General features: G+C 41.4%; 1 protein-coding gene across 2 annotated transcripts in view; it reads right to left on the bottom strand.

The window, feature by feature from the left end:
• TRPC3 (transient receptor potential cation channel subfamily C member 3) overlaps positions 1-11,413 on the bottom strand; it is a 73,420-nt gene extending 62,007 nt beyond the window's left edge. For both annotated transcript variants that reach the window (XM_068989992.1, XM_068989993.1), the window contains exon 1: positions 11,199-11,413. In XM_068989992.1, coding sequence (XP_068846093.1) covers positions 11,199-11,413 — 215 coding nt within the window. The remainder of the gene's footprint in view (positions 1-11,198) is intronic.
• Between the last annotated feature and the right edge of the window lie 10,781 nt (positions 11,414-22,194).

The raw sequence follows: 22,194 nt of genomic DNA, 5'->3' as shown, positions 1-22,194 counted from the left end.
GAATACTGCAAAGAAAAGGGAGTTTTCTTTTGAACAGGGACATTTTTTTTTTACTAGAAAAGTGTAGACAAATATCCCCAACATAGATGTTAAATTTTTTTTAAAAATGCTATAACAATCCGAATTAATCTCACAAAGTCACTTCTGAGCCCTTATCCATAAGTGTAAAGTTGGCAGCCATAATTCCCAACTCCGGACCTTCTGTCTCAGGCCAGATTCCTCTGTGCACACCCTCCCCAGGCCACTCATCTGGCTCCCCTGCCAGACTGACTCTGTAGTGTTGACTGCCTGATGAGGGCAATCTCAACCCTGAGCCAGGAAGTTGAAAGCATACCTTCCTATCTAGAGCACAGAGCTCTGCAAAAACAAGTGTTTTCCTCCCATTACATTTCCTATGAAGTTTTATAAGGATAAAACATGAACAGACATTTGCTACCCTAGCACAGTAATGAACAATTCCTAAAGTTCTAACCTAGTGTTCAGATGATGTCCAGGATCCTTTCACCTCCTTGATATTAAGAATAGAGAACACTATCAATGGTATTTGGCAGGGGGTCAACTGTTCCTCGAGATATTCTTATCTCCTCTCTCCCTGCCCCTGCCCCATTCTGAATTCTCCTACTCAGCTTACAAACTTTCTCCAGTTGATCTGCCATCAGTAGTCAAATTGAAATGATGAATTAATTGAATCTCATAAATGAGTTAATACTTAATTTCCTGTGTTGCTCCTCCTAGGAGTAAATGCATCTCAAATTTCTCTGAGGAAGAGAAAAATGCTTAACCCAAACAAGCCCACAGTGTCAACAATACAGGAAAGGGAACTGGGGATGTCAAAAGGCCGGGGACTGCTGGAATTCAATGTTAACCTTCAGTTTCAGTTTTTTAACTTGTTTAAGAAGATGCCAGACTAGATGAAATCCTTTTTGACTCAGACATTCTTTTCTTCTTCAAAACACTGTACATCCAGTTAAATTTGGGAAGTGTGGTTCTAAGATGATTTCAGGTGGAGCACTTCAGATGATTGACAAATCACACTATAAAGGTTACTGTCTACTCCATTTGTCTAACAAGATCAGTCATAATTAGTTTTAAAAATTAATTAATCTTCCTTCTTCCATCTTGGTCCTGTTAATAATTTTGTCTTCACTTAGGCTTAAAATGAACACCTGAAACACAACTGTAGGGATATTTGCTTTCAAGATGATGGAATAAAGGCCTTTCTCACCCCTTCACCTCTTGAAAATTACCCCCCTAAACAACACAGATAACAAAAAACACAAATTTCATCTTCCATGAGATCAGAAGTACTACAATATATGAAAAAGACATAAGTCAGAAAAATGGTGAGTGATTTGACAGAGAGAAGGAAGGTCCAACCAGAGTGCTTATAACAAAAAGCAAGCTGGTCCACCCAATACCAGAAAAGACTTGGAAATTAAAGTCAAAAGAAATCCCACAAGAGACAAGGCAGGAGCCTAAAATGGAGGAATGAGTTAAAATTTTGTATAAGTGGTACATAGTAACCCTGCCCCTAGATTGCTGACCTCCAACTGATATGATTAAGTGACAATCTTCCCACATCCCCATAAGAAATAGAATATATCAAATCTCTGGAGAAATAGTAACAGAGATTCTCTAAATGTGGAGATACCAGGCCCAGGGGAGGCTAGGACCCAAGAAGAGGGGGATCCCTGGCCAGTTCAAGAATATTAACAGCCAGGTTTATTATCTCCTAATCAATAACCTCAGATATGTACTCTTGCCTGGAAAATCCCATGGACGGAGGAGCCTGGTACGCTGCAGTCCATGGGGTCACTAAGAGTCGGACACGACTGAGAGATTTCACTTTCACTTTCATGCATTGGAGAAGGAAACGGCAACCCATTCCAGTATTCTTGCCTAGAGAATTCCAGGGATGGGAGAGCCCGGTGGGCTGCCGTCTATGGGGTCACACAGAGTCGGACACGACTGACGCAACTTAGCAGCAACAGCAGCATGCAGATGACACCACCCTTATGGCAGAAAGTGAAGAGGAACTAAAAAGCCTCTTGATGAAAGGGAAAGAGGAGAGTGAAAAAGTTGGCTTAAAGCTCAACATTCAGAAAATGAAGATCATGGCATCCAGTCCCATCACTTCATGGGAAATAGATGCGGAAACAGTGGAAACAGTGTCAGACTTCATTTTTTTTGGCTCCAAAATCACTGCAGATGGTGACTGCAGCCATGAAATTAAAAGACACTTACTCTTTGGAAGAAAAGTAATGACCAACCTAGATAGCATATTCAAAAGCAGAGACATTACTTTGCCGAATAAGGTCCATCTAGTCAAGGCTATGGTTTTTCCTGTGGTCATGTATGGATGTGAGGAGTTGGACTGTGTAGAAAGCTGAGCACCAAAGAATTGCTGCTTTTGAACTGTGGTGTTGGAGAAGACTCTTGAGAGTCCCTTGGACTGCAAGGAGATCCAACCAGTCCATTCTGAAGGAGATCAGCCCTGGGATTTCTTTGGAAGGAATGATGCTAAACCTGAAACTCCAGTACTTTGGCCACCTCATGCAAAGAGTTGACTCATTGGAAAAGACTCTGATGCTGGGAGGGATTGGGGGCAGGAGAAGAAGGGGACGACAGAGGATGAGATGGCTGGATGGCATCACAGACTCGATGTACGTGAGTCTGAGTGAACTCTGGGAGTTGGTGATGGACAGGGAGGCCTGGCGTGCTGCGATTCATGGGGTCGCAAAGAGTCGGACACGACTGAGTGACTGAACTGAACTGAATCCTTTTTGCCTTGAGAAATTTTTTTAAAAAGAAATATTTCATCTCTGAAATAAGAGAGAATGCTATAACAAAGAAATACTCATTAGACAAAAAGAGCTCTTAGAGATTAAAAATATGATAGATAAAATTGAAAAAAAAAACAGTGAAAGTTGGAAAATATAGTCAAGGAAATATCTCACAAAGAACAGAAAAGATAATCACTGGAAAATATGGTAGAAGAGATACAAAAACTAGGGGATTAGTCTAGGAGATCCAAAGTCCAAATAACAGAAATTCCAGAAAGAAAGAAGAAATATGAAAATAGTGCATAGGAATAATAAAAGGAATAATACAAGAAAACCTCTCCAAACCAAAGGGCATAATATCCAAATACTGAAAGGGTTCATCAATGAAGCATTCACTGAATTGAGAAAGACTCGTATCAAGGCATCGTTTAGACATTTCAGAACAACACTAGTGAACAGCTCAATCTAAAAGCTTCCTGACGGGAAAAAAAAAAAAAAAAAAGGATTAAAAATGACAAACAAACCAAGCCAGAGGCTTTTAGAAGGGATGTCTCCAGAAAAAACACACAGAGACTAAAGGATTTAGCTGAAGAGGAAAGAACAAGATAGAGAAAATACGCCAAGAAAAACAACTAATTATAAAAGAAAAGAAATGTAATTATACTGTACTACTTGACTCTGCAGTGAATAATAATTACATGATCATAATGATGAATTATTAACCACAGATTGTGATAAATCATGTGATGGAGGATGGGGGAGAATAAAAGTTGTGAGTGAGATTTTCACCTGAGAATACTGATGCTATCTAAAACACATGAATAACAAGAATGCGGTACTTGAAGGAGTTGTAAGTGTAATGAAACGGAGGGGACAGGAAGAAAAAAGGAAAAAAAACTGGGGACTGTCATGGGCTTGCTGTTGATCTTATAAGCCTTTTTTTTTTTTTTTAGCATTAAGTTTTAAAACTGTATTCATGCATTACTTTGATACTATACAAAAATAATTTTGGACTTCCCAGGTGGCGCTAGTGGAGATACAAGAGAGGGGAGTTTGATCCCTGGGTCAGGAAGATACCCTGGAGACGGAAATGGCAACCACTCCAGTTTTTTTGGCTGCAGAATCCCACGGACAGAGGAGCCTGGCTGGCAGTCCATAGGGTCACAAAGAGTCTGACACGTCTGAAGTGAAGTAAGCAAGTAAGCAAGAATAATTTACAAAAAAACAGCAAAATGACTCTATATTATACACAGTGAAATTACTACTCTATGGGATAAACTAAAAATACAACTCAAAATTTCAGATTATTAAAGGTCTCAAGTCTAATATTCATTGGAAGGACTGATGCTTGAAGCTGAAGCTCCAATACTTTGGCTACCTGATACAAAGAGCCAACTCACTGGAAAAGACGCTGATGCTGGGAAAGATTAAAGGCTGGAGATGGGGACCACAGAGAATCTGAGATGGTTGGATGGCATCACTGATTCAATGGACATTAGTCTGAGCAAGCTCCAGGAGATGGTGAAGGACAGAGAAGCCTGGCATGCTACAGCCCATGGGGTTACAAAGAGTAGGACATGACTGATCGACTGAACAACAACAAATCTAATGTTGTGCTGTGCTGTTCTTGAATATCATAACTGAAGAGAAACCTGCCTCTTCCTTAACAATGCTAGTCCAACTTTGGTCCTTAAAGTCCAAATTTCTCTCTCTGGAGATTCTACAGTGACTTGGCAAATCTCTGATTTCCACTGCAGTGGTGGGAAGGACATTCTACTTCCAGTCAGGAACCCAAGCCAACAGGTACAACATTGTTCTCAATCCCACAGCAAAGCTAAGCCTAGGTTTAAAGACTGTCACGGGCCAGCACCACAGAAACTAACATTCAAGTAGATAATCTGAGTTACAAGGCACTGTGTGATCATCTTCAAATCTCCTATCAGACAAAGTTGAGCATCAGACACTCTGGTATTTTTTAAATCTCCTAATCACCCTGTGGCTTTATTTTATATAATTTTCAAAATAAAAATTGCATATATTTATGGTGTATAATAATAGAATTTGATATACATACACAGTGGGCCCTTGAACAACATGGGTTTGAACTGCGCAGGTCCATTTGTACACATTTTTTTAAAAAGTATATTGGAAAACGATTTGGAGATTTGTGACAATGTGGAAAAAAAAAAACTCTGCTGAACTCTGTAGCTTGGAAATACTGAAAAAACTAAGAAAAAGTTAGGTATGTCATGAAAGCATAAGATGTATATAAATACTAGTCTATCCCTTAAGTGGGCATAAGGTGAGTGATATTTAATTAAAATATGCTTAAATAATTAAATAATATACTTTCAATATGTTTAATAAAAATAATTTTAATTTTGTTACTACCTTATAACTCTGCTTTCAAAGAATTACATTATCATATAGTATGCCCCTGTCTCTCTCCCTTCCTCTCTTCCAATTGGAGAAACTGCAACAACCTATCACCACAGGTAAGTGGTTTTAAAAAAAAAATCATGTTTCCAATACTGTATTATGAAGATGGCACAGTAATATTGTATGCCATAAAAATTTTGCAATGGTTCATTCTTTAGCCAACAGGCGGGCTACTGTGAAGCAGCCGTATCAATTATATTAGGCTACCCTAAAAGCAAGCACACTGCTGCTTCTTTGTTATCAATGCAGGAATCATTACACCTGCAAATAAATATGAATTTTTTTCACATTATTTTTTCACTTTTGATATCCAGTGTTAGTAATACATAGAACGTCTACAGTATTTTGTATCATATAAGACAACACTGTTGTAGGTACTGATAGATGATTAATTTTGTAAACAGATGACATAAGCATGGTGTCAATACATACAGTGCAATACTGTAAATGTAAATTTTCCTTATGATTTAAAAAAATAATTTATTTTTAATTGAAGTATAATTGCTTTATAATTTTGTGTTTGTTTCTACCATATAACAACATGAATCAGCCACAGATACACATAAGTCCCCTTCCTCTTGAACCTCCCTCCCACCTCCAACCCCATCTCAACTCTCTAGGTTACCACAAAGTGTAACCCTGGATCATACAGTAAATTTCCACTGGCTATCTAATTTTACACATGGTAATGTATATGTTTCAATGCTACTCTCTCAATTCGTCCCACCCTTTCCTTCCCCACCTGTGTCCACAAATCTGTTCCCTATGTCTGTGGCTCCACTGCTGCCCTGCAAGTAGGTTTATCGGTACCACCTTTCTATTAACAGATTCCATATATTTGCATTAATATACAATATTTGTCTTTCTCTGATTTATTTCACACTGCATAATAGGCTCTTCCTTGATAACATCTTCTTGCTCTAACTCACACTACTGAAGAATGCGTGCGTGTGTGTGTGTTCAGTGACTCAGTCATGTCCAACTTTGGTGACCCCAGGGACTGTAGCCCTCCAGACTCCTCTGTCCATGGAATTTTTCAGGCAAGAAATCTAGAGTGGGTTACCCATTTCCTTCTCCAGGGGATCTTCCTGACCCAGGGATTGAACTAGCATCTCCTGCATTGTCAGGCAGATTCTTTACCACTGCAGCATCTATTGAAGAATACAATTATATAATAAAAAAAACATACAAAATATGTATATTTTGTATACATAAACAATGTCTATGTTATCTGCAAGGCTCTGGTCAACAGCAGGCTATGCTAAGTTTCAGGGGGAGTCAAAAGTTATACGTGGATTTTAGACTGGCCAGGGCAGGAGGCTAGTGCTCCTAACCTCTGTGTTATTCAAGAGTCAACTGTACAATAGAGAAATGATTACTACAGGCAAGGTAATTAACACATCTAGCTCCTCACATAGTTATCTTTGGGGTGTGTATTAATGCGAAACCCTGAAATCTACCCTCTTAGCAAATAGCCAAAATACGGAAACAAAGTATCATAGACTATGAATGGAAAAAGAAACAGTGGTATATATGTATGCAATGCAGTATTATTTTGCCTCAACAAAGGAGATACTGCAATTTATGACATGGGTGAACCTGGAAGACATTAGGCTAAGTGAAATAAGCCAGGCACAGGAAAAAAAAAAACCTGCATGACCCCATTTATATGTGGAATCTTAAAAGTCAAATACATAGACGCAGAGAGTAGAACCATAGTTACCAAGGGCTGGAAGGTGGGAAAATTGGGGAGATGTTGGTCAAAGGGTACAAAGTTGCAGTTATGCAGGACGAATAAGCCTGGAGATCTTATGCAGAGTGTGGGGACTATAGTTAATAATACTCTATAGAATACAGATGCTCTGTAATTGATTTACTAATTAATCTTTAGAAACTGACTTGACTTTACTATGTATCAATTTCCTCATTTGCCAAATGATAAAACCTGCTTTAAAGAGGTGTGATTCAAGTTAATTCATATAAATGACAGCATGAGGTATTACATAAATACAAATTACGGCTTTTATTATGACAAATTTTTGGCAGCACGTCAAGAAAAACTAAACAGAATCTTTTCTTCTTATTTTTTTTTAGGTATGTTCATTGCTTTTTTTTTTTTTTTTTTGGTCTAGCTGCTTGCAAGTCTTACTTCTCAGACCAGGAATTTAACTAGGGCCACAGCAGTGAAAGCACTGAGTCCTAACCACTGGACCACCAAGGAATTCCCCAAAATCTTCTCTTGCAGAAGCCTTTTCTCTTAAAGATAACGATGCTGAGAAATCTAATGGTTTTGTGCATGTACAAAAAAGTGTAAAGTGTAAGGGATGAGTCTTCTTACTAAACGTAAACTCACAAAGTTTCTCTCTGTCTCTCTCTTTTTTTTTTTAATTGGCCAAGCTATTCAGCTTGTTCCCCAACTAGGTACCGAACACTGGCCCTTGACAGTAAATCCTAACCACTGGGCCGCTAGGTAATTCCCACAAAGTTTCTCTCTTGATTTACCAAGTGTTCGCCAACTGTGGGTCAATTCTTCCCTTTTCATTTTACTTTTAAACTTTTTATTTTATATTGGAGTATACCTGATTAACAATAGCTGTGATAGTTTCAGGTGGACAACAAAGGACCTTAACCTTACTATTCTTCCCTTTTCCTGAAACTCTCGGCAGCCTTGCTTTTGCACCACCTGCTGCTTCATCTTTTTCTGTATCTTTTGCTTGCTACTCTTTCTTTCTGCCCCTCTAAACAAAGAAATTTCCCTCAGAAAACTAACTCAGGCTTCCTTTGTTTTTCTCTTCGCACTCCTTCCTTTACACAACTTGAAAACAATTCCCATCAGACAGCAGACCCTCAAATTCTCTCAAGCTTTAAACTTGCATTCCTTTCTTCCTGTTTGATATGTATTTGAAAATTATCTGAAAAGTCAGATCATTTAGTTTCTTTTTTTTCAACAATGACATCATGATCTTATTCATCCACATCAAAATCACAAAGTCACCTCTGACCCTGCTTTCTCTTTAAATGCCTCATGGATAGGCAAATTCCCATAGATTCTTTCTGGGTATCCCCACTTCCTATCTCTCCCCATTCCATCCCACCAGTCCTACACTATCACAGATCCTAATCTCAGCCTGGAAAGCTACAGTAGTTTTTTAAGGTATTTACTTACATTCTGCCAATTGCCACTTCAATCCATCCCCTTCTCAGAGTGACTTGGATCAAACCTTTGCTGCTCTGAAACAATCAATGACTCCCTATTGCCTCTCCTTGACATACAAGATCCTGTACATGAATGCCCCAAACTAACACATCCAGCTAAATCTCACTGCTCTCTTACACACAATCTATGTTTCAATAAAACTTAATATTCCCTGGACATGCCGGGCACTTTGGAATAGGGGTGGAGTGGGGTGGGGTGCTTGAATTAACTGCCCACTCTCTTTCTGCCTCTGATCTTATTTACCTTTTCAGGCTCATAAAAGGTTTTCTTGATTTCTCCATAATCTTATTTTGTCCATTTCCTCTTGGCACTTGACTCTGCAGAGCTCTCTCCTTGTATGTATGTATTTATGCACTCATTCTACTCTAATAGCATAATTATTTATCCCGGCTTCATTTCCACCTCTCCCTTACGAGATTTTAAACTCCTTGAGTGCAGTAAAGTTGTCATACTCATCTTTGTGGCTTGCTGTACCTAGTCTGAACTTTGCACATGTAAATGTTTAAGGAATGTCTTCAGATTAAAACTCACAAGAACTGACTTCAAATGCTTTTGGACTTTATTAAATATTTTTTAAAACTTTCAGACTGAATTAATCATGCAAACAGTATACTCCTTGATCCTAGGTTTGCAAACAATTGGGAAAAGGGAAGTCTTGGCTTGAATCAATGGCTCTATCAACAATTTTATCAAAGGATAATTTAAAAAAAAAACTCTTGCTAGTGATATAGCAGATGACACTATTCCCCCTGATTCAGTCTATTTAAAATTCCCAAATGGAATACTGGAGCACGGAGTAGTGAAATGAGCAAAAGGGTTATGTCAAGGAATCTTTTTGGTAAAAGTGGGATTCTACCCTCAGCATCCCTCTGACTGTTAAATTTGGCTGTTCTATTCTGCCTACTGAAAATGACCCTGGGGCTTTGACAGACTGGATATCCTTCTCCAATTCCGTCCTGGGGCTGTGTTCACTGTCTGAGCTATTAAACTGTGGCCATATTCCACTCAAAGTTGGAATAAACAGATAATCTCTGCTACAAATATCAAGTTAGTCTCTGCTATTACCAAGTTACAGGCCTGGAAAAAACATGAAGAGCTTGCGGCTCTACCTTCAGAAGGAACGTTTATTAATACGTATCTCCGTCACATGACAGTCTTTTCAGCCGCTTTACAAAGTAAATATACAACAACATTTACCTGTTGAGTTATGTAAAGTCAGCAGATAGCCAAGAAAGATGTTCTATTATCAGTTAGAGCGCAAGTCTACATTAGAATTTGTGCTAGCGCTTTGTGTGATTGACCTCAAGCTTCAGAAAGCAAAGTGTATAATCTTTGCTTCACCCTACTTTCTCAGATAAGCGCGCTCTGGTGTCCCATTTAGTGTGGATTTAAGACAAAAGAAAAATAATTAAAGAATCAAGAAACTGAGTTGGGTTCTAAAAACCAGACTGGCAAAAGGGAATATGGACAATGTCTTAAAACCTTAGGGAGGCGGGGAAGCGAGCTGGCCGGGGCTTTAATCTCAAAGGACCTACCTTCCCTCCATTTCCTGGGCCATTTCCACTCCAGGCTAATCTTCAGCAATACCTGAACCACGTTGGGATGCGTCGCTCATTTAAAATCAGAAACCTTTCCCAGCCACTGAGTTCTCCTTTTAATTAGGCCGGTCCAGCCGAGTTAGGAGCGGACACTGACCAGCTCAGCCTTGCACACTATCCTGCCGGGTCGAGGTCGCCCCACAGGCTTCACACCGTAGCTGTGTGCAGCTCGCGGTCAGCAGGGGGCGCTGCGGAACCTCCGTCCCTTGCCCGGCCCAAGCGGTTAGTGCCGCCCGCAAAGACTGGCCCCAAGGTCTCTACCTATCTGTGCGCTCTTCCTAAAAAGACAGTAAACCCTGCTAAACGTCCAAGGTACGTGACAAAAGAAACAGAGAGCATGCACCCTATAAAACTAACCACTCTCTTCTTCATCCTCTCTGCGTCTCAGAGAGGCTGTTTCCAAGATTTGGAAATTAAGAAAAGTTGTTGTTGCTCAGGCATTAAAGCGCGGACCTCTACCTTCCTTTAAAAAAGGAACAGTTACTGACCCTGAGCCGCCTGGGAACTCCAAGTAGCTCTAAGGCGGTTCCCGCGGCGCCCCGCGCTCACTCTCCCCCGGGAGACCCGCCGGGCTTCGGCTCCAGGTTAGCCCCGACTGTGAATGGACGGTCGGGAAAAAAGGCGTCCGGGCAGACCTTCCACCCACACACTATACCACACACCGTCCGCTCCCTTCTCCCCACGGCCGGAAGCGTCGGAAGAGACTCAGGTTCCCGGGGTGGCTCCACGCTGAACGCCGGGGCCTAAGCACACCGTCCCCTTCTCTGACCTGCCGGGGGCAGTTCGGGGACCCCGGGGAACATTTTCCGCGAGGCCCCCAGACCACTGGCGGCTGTGCGCGCATCCTCGGTTGGAGGAGAGCTGGCGTCTGCTTACTGGACAGCGTGTCTGGCGTCCGTTGTTTCCATCCGCGGGGCTGGTCCGTGCGCTGGAGCCGGGACAGAGACCCCAGCCACGCCTTCGGGCGTCCCCGGAGTCCCACAGAGCAGGACCAAGAGAGGCGAGACCCCGGCCTAGGTCTACCGCCCACCCGAGTTGCCCCGAATAGGACTGCCACGGAGGGTGGACTTTGGAGGTCCGGGGCATAGCGCGGGGCGGCCAGGGGCGCGCCTGCCCGCCCCCCCGCCCGAGGCACGGGCCGCGGGCCAGCCGGGTACTTACATGTCGGGCCCCGGCGAGAAGGGCGGCGGGCAGTAGGCGCGCGGTCCCCGCTGCGGGGGCGCCGAGCGCGGCTCTAGTCCCCCGTTGACGCCCCTCCAGCCCCGCCGGCGGCGCTGCGGCTCCGCGCCTTCGTCCTCGCCCTCCTCCTCCTCCTCCTCCGGCGCGGGGAAGGTCACCCTCGCTTGCTCCTTGCACTTCCTGACCTTGCTGGACATCGCGCCGGCCGCGGTCCGAGCGCGAGGATGCCGGCCGCCGGCCTCGGTCTCCACCGCCGCCGAGGCGCGTTCTCCCCGCGGCGCCTTTTCCCCACCTCCAGCGGGCCCCTGGCTGCCCCGGGCGGGGAGGCAGGAAGAGAGACCCGCGCAGCCGAAGACCGAGCAGTTAGAGGCGGGAACCAACGCCGGGTCGCCGGCGCGCACCTTCAAACCGCGGGGGCAGCAGCCGCGCCCGTGGCCGCGAGGAGGAAGCTCTGGGCCGAGCGGGGCGCGAGTGCTGGGGAACGCTCTCCTGCCCCGCGGCGCCTGCGGCTGCGGTGCCTCCTCCGCGCCCGTCTCCTGTCTCCGACAGCATCACTTGCTAGGACAGTACCGTGGCTGAGGGCGAAGGAAGAGAGGGGGAGGGAGGAAGGGAGGGAGGGAGAGGAGGGCAAGAATCAATTCCTTATCAGACAGCGAGAACTGGAGAGGAAAGCCGACATCAGCAGGCAGGGCATAAAGAAATCAGAGAAACTTCCCTCCCTAATCTCTCCTTTCTCTCCCAAAAGAGCCCTGTTCCCTTTAGACATACAGGTTTCCCAAGGAAGGGGAAAAGGAAATCGTCTGGCTTGTTAATTTTCCTGCAGTTGTATTTACCCTAGTCAGCTTTATATTTCTCTGAAGAGGCACATTTGTTCGTTGTGTTATTCACCCTAAAACTTAGTTGAACCTACTGAGGTTTTAGTACATTCCCCTGAGTGCTAAGAATGGTAATGTTTTAATCGTGCAGAATGCTTCAGGTAAGTTTTTTGTTTGTTTGTTTTTTAATGAATCTCAAAACATCTAACAAGATTTATATACTTTCCAAGAAATATTTTCTGAAAAAAACTAAAAGTATCCTTTTTAAAACGTAAAAATTGCCTTTAAAAAGATTCAAGAACAGTATTTCTTCTGGGAGAAAAAGCCTCGTGGGATTTTAGGCAGAAGGAATTTTAAGGATCAAGAAATTTATCCCTTTAGAAATAAGAAATATTATTTTAGAATATTATTAGAATTATATAAAATTAATATTACTAGATTATTATTATATAGAATTAATATTATTAAATAATATAGAAGAGTATTATTTTAGAAATAAGAAAACTGAGCCCTAGTGAGACTGAATAAACTACTCAAGATAGGTAATAGAAGACTCAGAGCTAGGCAAGTGTATTTTCCAAAGCTTTCTAGTGCCTCAAATAAACACTTTCCAGCAAGTCCAACTTAGAAGAATCACAAATGTACCAGATATGCTATGATGAAATGATACTCATTTTTACCTGTATCCAATTACACTATATTTTTTGAAGAAAGCTTATTCTCAAATTTAAACAAAATACAAGGAAATTTAGCTCTTTTGAATTATAGTTTTAAAGAGTAAATAATATATTGTGTGTTTTATTAAGATGATAACGTCTGTATGTTTAAGGAAGCAATGGTATTTATATTTATTTATACATCTGGTACAGAAAAAGTAAATCCTGCCTAGTGTCTTACAGCTGGAAGCACCTTTCCCATACTAGCACATATAGAAGTAGAAGTGTTAAAATCGTCATAGTGCAAGTTTCCAGACCCCTGCAGTATTTCTAAAGCAGGACTGCTTTCTGTACCCCCAAACCACTGCTTCAGTTAAGGCTTTATCATCCTCCCTGCCATCCAGTATTTCTGCAGCCCACCTTTTCCCAAAACCATTTCATTCTCCAGGCTACTAGAGAGATCATGCTCAGAGCAAGTCTGATCATGACTTTTCACTGTAAAAATCTCTGGTGGCTTCCCACTGCTTTCAGGTTAAAATCCAAATTTGGCATACCCAACTCTTTGTTCAGTTCAGTTCAGTTCAGTCGCTCAGTCGTGTCCGACTCTTTGCAACCCCATGAATCGCAGCACACCAGGCCTCCCTGTCCATCACCAACTCCCGGAGTTCACTCAGACTCACGTCCATCAAGTCAGTGATGCCATCCAGCCATCTCATCCTCTGTCGTCCCCCTCTCCTCCTGCCCCCAATCCCTCCCAGCATCAGAGTCTTTTCCAATGAGTCAGCTCTTTGCATGAGGTGGCCAAAGTACTGGAATTTCAGCTTTAGCATCATTCCTTCCAAAGAAATTCCAGGACTGATCTCCTTCAGAATGGACTGGTTGGATCTCCTTGCAGTCCAAGGGACTCTCAAGAGTCTTCTCCAACACCACAATTCAAAAGCATCAATTCTTCAGCGCTCATCTTTCTTCACAGTCCAACTCTCACATCCATACATGACCACTGGAAAAACCATAGCTTTGACTAGACGGACCTTTGTTGGCAAAGTGATGTTTCTGCTTTTGAATATGCTATCTAGGTTGGTCCTAACTTTTCTTCCAAGGAGTAAGCATCTTTTAATTTGATGGCTGCAGTCACCATCTGCAGTGATTTTGGAGCCCCCCAAAATAAAGTCTGACACTGTTTCCACTGTTTCCCCAACTATTTCCCATGGAGTGATGGGACCAGATGCCATGATCTTCGTTTTCTGAATGTTGAGCTTTAAGCCAACTTTTTCACTCTCCTCTTTCACTTTCATCAAGAGGCTTTTTAGTTCCTCTTCACTTTCTGCCATAAGGGTGGTGTCATCTGCGTATCTGAGGTTATTGATATTTCTCCCTGGTCTGACCCTAATCTTTCAGTCTCTCCTCCCAGCCTCCCTCATATCATCCTAACTTCAGTTATCCTGACCTTCTCACTCATCACCTGACACTCTAGCCACTTTCCTATTTCCTACCTTTGTCTGTGGTATTCCTGTCATTAAAACGTCTCTCTCCCCTCATCTACTTGGCACACTTTTACTTTTTACTAAAGACTTAGACTAGGTATGGCATCCTATTTGATACCCCTCCTGCCTTCCAGTGAAGTTCCCATAGCCCTTGGCACATTGTCATACTACAGTCTTACCAACAGTGATAGCACATTGAAATTAACTCCTTATATGCCTGTCTACTTTTAAGACTGTGAATTCTGGAGGATGGTTTGGGGTCTTATTTACTCTTGAGCTTCTTGAGAGTTCCTCTTTTTTCCCTTGCATTTAGCTCAGTACCTGATGCACAGAACAAGCTCAAAAATGTTTGTTGAATGAATTCAGAAGGTCTATAGGTTCTTTATAATTATGTTAGCAAGTGTCTGAACTGCTTTTAAGAGGCTCTGGATTGAAGCACTGTGGGAGTGCTAGAGTCACAAGGGTTTACTCTTAGTATGGTATTAGTTTGCCAGGGCTATCACGACTGTAAGAGTGGCTTAAACAACAGAAATGTGTTTTCTGACAGTTCTGTAACCTGGAAGTCTGAGATCAAGATGTTGTCAGCGTTGGTTTCTTCTGAGACCTCTCTCCTTGACTGTCTTCTTCCCGAGTGTTCACTTGGCCTTACTGTCTGTGTCCTGATCTCCTCTTCTTAAAAGTACACAAGTCAGACTGCATTAGACCCCATTGTAATGACCTTATTTTTAGCTTAGTTACCTCTTTAAAGATTTGTAATCAATTATAGTCAAACTCTGAGGTATGGTAGTTAGGATTTCAACATATAAATGAGGGATGGGGACACAAGTCAGCATATAAGACAAACCATCTCCCCTGGGCTGAGGGAATTGTTCCATCCAGAGTCTGCCAACATTTTTATCCTTAAGAAGTACATTCATGAGATTAATGAAAACCCAGGGGAGAGGAAATCTAAAAGAAAGTAGGTTCTTAGAAGAGAGAGAAAATATGGACCTCCTTGGCATAAACCAGCTTTGTCTTTTTCATTCGCTTCTTCTGTAAAAGAGGATCTGCCACTGTATATAAGTTGTTGGCTGTCTGTGTACTCATGAAATCATACATTCGAAATCCAATACTCCTTTGGAAAACAACAATGACAAAATCAGTATTCAATATTCACGAAATCAACTGTTGAGGCAAGTTATTTTCAAGTAGAGATGGTCACTAAGGCAGAGAAGAAGCTAAGAAATGCTATACCGTCGATAAAATCTGTTTTGCACTTGATGGAAGGCTTTGTTCTCTGTCTATCTCCTCTCTCTCCCTCGGTCTTCTTCCAGGGTTGTCTGTAACACACCTACTAAGAAGGCCCTGTTGAGCAGTAATTCTTGCATCTTGGGATTAAGGTTAGACTTAGCAATTTTCTCAGGGGAGGAAGAGCATGGACAAAGTTATAATATTCCAAACAGTGCACATTTTTTCCCTCCTTAAGAATAGACATTCTCTTATAAGTGGATTTTGCTTTGCTTTAAAGAAAAATAGACTTTTTTTTCAAAAAAGTTTTAGATTCACAGCAAAAAGGAGTGCAAAGTATAAAAAGTTCTCTTATACCTCCCACCCTGACACTTGCATCTTTCTGTGTTAGTTGCTTAGTCATGTCCGACTCTACAACCGCATGGACTGTAGCCCACCAGTCTCCTTTGTCCATGGAATTTCCAGGCAAGAATACTGGAGTGGGTAGCCATTTCCTCCTCCAGGGGATCTTCCTGACCCAGGGATTAAACCCAGGTCCCTTGCATTGCAGGAAGATTCTTTACCATCTGAGACACCAGGGAAGCCTTGACACTTGCATAGCCTCCCGCAATATTAACACTGTTCACCAGAGTATTACAGTTGCTACAACTGATGAACCTACAGTTACACATTTTTATCATCAAGAGTCCATAGTTTGCATTAGAGTTTACTTTTTGTATTGTATATTCTATAGATTTAGACAAATTTATGATGACATATTGATATATCCATCACACAGAGTATTTTCACTGCCCTAAAAATCCTCTATGCTTTACCTGTTCATCCCACCCTTGCACCTAACCCTTGACAACCACTGATTGTTTTATTGTCTCTATCAGTTCAGTTCAGTTCAGTCACTCAGTCATGTCTGACTCTTTGTGACCCCATGAATCGCAGCACGCCAGGCCTCCCTATCCATCACCAACTCCCGGAGTTCACTCAGACTCACGTCCATCGAGTCCGTGATGCCATCCAGCCATCTCATCCTCTGTCGTCCCCTTCTCCTGCCCCCAATCCCTCCCAGCATCAGAGTCTTTTCCAATGAGCCAACTCTTCATATGAGGTGGCCAAAGTACTAGAGTTTCAGCTTTAGCATCATTCCTTCCAAAGAACACCCAGGACTGATCTCCTTTAGAATGGACTGGTTGGATCTCCTTGCAGTCCAAGGGACTCTCAAGAGTCTTCTCCAATAGCACAGTTCAAAAGCATCAATTCTTTGATGCTCAACTTTCTTCATAGTCCAACTGTCACATCCATACATGACTACTGGAAAAACCATAGCATTGACTAGACGGACCTTTGTTGGCAAAGTGATGTCTCTATAGTTTGCCTTTTCCAGAATACAGTATGGTTGGAATTATACCTTTGTATGTGTATGTAGCCTTTTCAGATTGGCTTTTTTTCACTTAGATTAAAATTCTGCCATGTCCTTTCATGGCTTGAATGTTCATTTATTTTTAGCACTGAGTAATATTTTGTTATCTAAATGCACCACAGTTTCTTTATCCATTCACCTATTGAAAGACATCTTGGTTGCTTCAAAATTTTGGCACTGATGAACAAAGCTGCTATAAACAAGTATGTGCAGGTTTGTGTATAATAAGTTTTCAACTCCTTTGGGTAAATATCAAACAGTGCAACTACTGGAAATGGTAAAAGTATGTTTAGTTTTGTAAGAAACCTCCAAACTATCTTTAAAAATGACCACATCATTTTGCATTTTCACCAGCAGTAAATGAAAGTTCCTGTTGCTCCACATCCTTGCCAGCGTTTGGTGTTGTCAATGTTTTGGGTTTCGGCCATTCTAAAAGGTAAGTAGTGGTAGATCATTGTTTTCGTTTGAATTTCCCTGATGCGGTACGGTATGCAACATCTTTTCATGTGCCATCTGTATATCTTCTTTAGTGAGGTGTCTGTTAAGATCTTTGGCCCATTTTTAGTCTTGTTTGTTTGTTTTCTTATCATTGAATTTTGAGTGTTCTTTGTATATTATGGATAACAGTCTGTTATCAGATATGTCTTTTGCAAATACAGTAGCCTTCTCTTATTTGCAGTTTCACTTTCCATGATTTGAAAATATTAAATGGAAAATTCCAGAAAACGAAGTTTTGAATCGGAAGCTTTTCTGAGTAGCGTGATGAACTCTTCCACGACCCCACTCAGGACGTGGTCTGTTCCTTCATCCCGCTGATTCTGTTAGTCTATTAAGAGCCATCTCAGTTATCAGATCCACGGTTGTGGTCTCGCAGTGCTTGAGCTCAAGTAATCCTTATTTTACTTGATAAACACCTCAAAACACAAGAGTAGTGGTTCTGGCAATTTGAATATGCCAAAGAGAAACCATAAAGTGCTTCCTTGAGGTGAAAAAGTGAAAGTTTTCAATCTGAGAAAAAAAATCGTATGCCGCGTTTGGTAAGATATACGGTAAGACTGAATCTTCTCTTCATGAAATTTTGAGGAAGGAAACAGAAATCTAGTTTTACTGTCACATTTCAAACTGCAAAAGTTATGGCCACAGTGCATAAGTGCTCAGTTAGGATGGAAAAAGCATTACATTTGTACAATAAGCTATTTTGGGAAAACTTCAACAATAATAAAATAGAATGATTATAACAATATTCTGTGATAAAAGTTATGTAAATATTGTACAATAAGCTCCACATTTATATAACTTTTATCACAGAATATTGTTATAATCATTCTATTTTATTAGTTATTGTTGGTAATCTCTTACTGTTCCTCATTTATATATTAAACTTTACTATAGGTACGCATATGTAAGAAAAGACTTAGGGCTGGGTACTATCCGTGATTTCAAACATCCATATCCCTCAAGGATAAGGGGGAACTACTGTATTTTCTCCCAGTCTGTGGCTTGTCTTTTCAGGCTCTTGATTCTTTGCTTTTTACAGGAAATATAAGTCATTAATTTTTCTTAGCAGCATAAACTTATAATATGGGAATGCTACATATGAAGATAATTGAACCTGAAAAAAGAGTATCACTGAACGTATGACGCGGTAGTTGGTACTCTCATGACTTTTACGCAGAATCAGCAGTGTTCTATTAACAGTGTATCACTAATGCTTGCAGCCTAGCAGGTCTCAGGGAGTTTCCTACCTTAAAACATTTGTCTTGAAAATTTGTTCATGGGTCACAAGTTTGGAACTCCAAATTTGCTTGATCATAAATATAAGGTTTAAGTGATGATTGTATATTTTAAACAGTTCACAAATGCTTACTTAACTTAAACTGGTTTCAATGACAGTATAGAGAGATATCTAAGAACATATACTCTGGGCCAGAGGCCTGGAGTCAAATCCTATGTCTGCTACTCTGTGGCTTTAGGAAAGCAACCTTACCTCTCTGAGCTTCAGTTTCTTCCTCTGTAAAATGAAGATAGAATCATAGTGCCTATTTTATAAGGATGCTATAAAGATTCTAATGTTAATTGCAAAACTTACACAAAAGATATTGTGTAAGAATCATATACTATTAGTTCACTATTGGATTGAAGTCTGAAGTCTGGGTCCTAAGGCAAGGAGCTGCCATGTCTGATTTAGATACCTCACTATATAAAAGCATTTACTAAATCGTGTAATTGTACTTAGTAAATAGCATTTACTAAATTGCATAACCGTTGACTTGCTTGTCTGTCTCCCCTACTGCTAAGCTCTATTGAAGGCAGGGACAGTGTCTTATCTGACACTGTTACACTGTGTAATCATAAACCTGGAAACAGCAAGTGTTCAATAAGTGCTAACTAGTAATAGCAGCAGAGTGACAGTTGCAGCAGCAGATATTCAGAAAATATTTATGGAATGAAAATCCAGGTATGAGGAGGAGAAGGGAGAGAATGTCCTCTGCTTTGGGCACAGTGCCAACTTCAAATAAAAACTGGGAATGGGCAAAATTCCTCTTTGGTATCTTCCTCGTCTTTTTTTCCTCCAACCTTATGATGCCTGCCTTGTCTGGCACCTATGTGATTTTGTGGCAACCTCAGTGATTTTATATGGTTTGAATTATCCCACAATGTTATCTCTCTGGCCTGCTATACCCCAAAAGTGCTTCAACCTTTACAATCATCCTTCTATCCCCTGCCAGTCAAAATTATTCTTGCTTCAGGGCAACCAATCTCAGCGAGCTGTTAAAGGGAAAGTGTCTTATACAAATTCATGCTAATGTGTGTGAACAGTTGAGAATCTTTAATCCTCCAAGAAATTTAAGTTTTTCAAAAATTGCAATGAATATCCATTTAGTGGAATTATTAGCTGTGTATTAAAGTGAAGTGAAATGAATATACTTTTTTAGAGGGATGGGACGGGGTGAGAAACTGCCAAGGAGTAGGCTGGTGAAGGAGGAAGTTCCCTACAGGGTTTCTGACTTTTATCTTCCCTGTTACTAAAGTTACTATTCCCAAACGTTTTACATTTGCACCCCCGCCAAAGCCTTTTCATCAGGATCTTCCCACTGCACTCTCAAGAAAGGGTGAAGTTTGAGGGAAGTGAAAGTGTAGTCGCTCAGTCATGTCCGACTCTCTGTGATCCCATGGACTGTTAGCCTGCCAGGCTCCTCTGTCCGTGGAATTTTCCAGGCAAGAATGCTGGAGTAGGTTTCCATTCCCTTCTCCAGGGGATCTTCCTGACCCAGGAATCGAACCCAGCTCTCCTGCACTGCAGGTAGATTCTTTACCGTCTGAGTCACTAGGGAGCAATTTGAGGAGGGAGTGGAAAATGGACTAAGAGGCACAGCTAGAGACTTTGTAGTAGTGGTGGTGGTTCAGTTGCTAAGTCATATCTGACTCTCTGTGATCCCAAGGACTGCATCCTGCCAGGCTTCTCTGTCCATTGTCTTCTCCAGGCAAGAATATTGGAGTAGGCTGCCATTTCTTTCTCCAAGGGATCTTCCCAAGCCAAGGATCGAAGCTGCTTTGGCAGGAGGGGTCTTTACCACTGATCTGCCTGGGAAGCCTCCTAGACTTTATGTATGTATAGCCTCAATCTTGAGAAAATAGGGACAGAAATGTGTTATTGTTGGAAGACAATTCTCCATGAATGCCTCCTATTTCTATACATCTTGCAAGCAGACACAGAGTCTGCCTTTGTTCTGGAATATCTTTGCAAGGGTGTTTGTAAAAGGCCAACAGCTTTGGAAGGCAGAGATAGTGTCCCTTTATGGATAAAGAGTAGGTTTGTTTACTGTACAGTATAATAAAGATGATGCTCCCACTGGGCAAAGGGCAAACAGGCTTACTGATCAGTATAAAAGATTTGGTTGCCCAGATATGGAGTTCCTCTCAAGTAATGCAACCCATTGCATGTACAGGAATCATCTGGCCCCCTTCCTGTCACTTTGTGGGCGTTGACACTCTGGAAACTGGCACAAATGCTGATGCTCCAGCTACTGTTATTGCTGTGAGCAAAAACCGTCCTTTGTTTCTGGTCCAAGAGTTTTGTGCCTTCTGCCAGCATCCATGAAACTGTGATTGACCAAATTGTTAGCTTGCAAATAGTATAATATCTCAGAGTTCTTGACAATTATTATATTTTACAGATAAAAAAATCCACAGTCCTCCCCAGAGCAGTAATCTCCAAGAGTAAATTAGGTTCTGAAAGAGGTTGGAATAACTTTCCCATGGGAATAAATGCATTAACTTATTAATTAATTTTTCAATGTTTGCTAATGATTTTTTATGTGAAATCAGTACTGAAGGAAAGCAATACCCTCTACTTAGTAAGATACAGACTTGATGAGTGCTTACAGTTTTGTGTTGACAGTCTGAGGAGTGCCTTGACACTGCTACTCAGCCAACACTGCTACTCAGCCAACACTGCTACTCAAGGCTTAGAATGCTGTTTTGTTTGAGACTTGAGGAGAGGTGAGGGTGAATACTTAGCTTTCACTTCCTTGACCTCTATCTGCATGTACATGCAGAAATCAAATCTGTCCAGCCTCTATTTTTGGCATGGGCAAGAACAACTCTGCTTCATCCTAATCCTTATGATTCCTACCCACCCCCTTCCAAAGCCTATTTAAAGATATGTTCCTCAAAGTTATATTTGTCCTTCCTTGAGGGAAGAAAAAAGTACTGATCACTTTCAAGTGGGAAACGCAGTAACGTGTCTAAGTCACCTGTCAGATAGGGAGGTTGAGAACATAGGGTAGTTCAAGTTTTCCAGTCATAGTATTTTCACCATTAGTGAAATGAGCTAAGTAGTCATTTCTTATTCATATTATTCTTTGCAGAGTGAGTCCTTAGAACACAGTAAAAATGGTGATTAGAACTAACGTGCAATTTTCTTTCCTTTTCTTACTCATATACTTTTTCATGTCTAATTTATTCTGTGCGACATGCACATCACTCTCAGGCTGCAAATGCAATCCCATTCTAAGGTCTAAATTATTCAGTAATAGAATTAGGATTAAGTTGTCAGTCTCCTTATTACCAGTTAGCTTCCTTTGTTTGGTTTAAAAGCATAAGTATCTACTCACCACCAGTGGAAGACAAGAGACTTGACTTTTGGACACTAAGTCAGATCTAACTAGGTATGGATTTAGGGAAGGGGAAGTGGGTCTCACTTAAACATTCTGCCTGTGTAAAGGACATGTTTCCCCTTTGCTTTAAACCAGGCCCTTACTCCTCTACCCCATTTAGCTGTCCCTAATCTTCAGATGTAATTCCTTTATCTTGTAACTCAACTTAGGCAAAGTTTGCATGCCTGCACGTGTGCCAGATGGCTTCAGTCATGTTTGACTC

This window comes from Capricornis sumatraensis, chromosome 17 (genome assembly GCF_032405125.1).
Source record: "Capricornis sumatraensis isolate serow.1 chromosome 17, serow.2, whole genome shotgun sequence".
NCBI classification, from domain to species: domain Eukaryota; kingdom Metazoa; phylum Chordata; class Mammalia; order Artiodactyla; family Bovidae; genus Capricornis; species Capricornis sumatraensis.
This window is presented reverse-complemented; position numbering and strand designations above follow the sequence as displayed.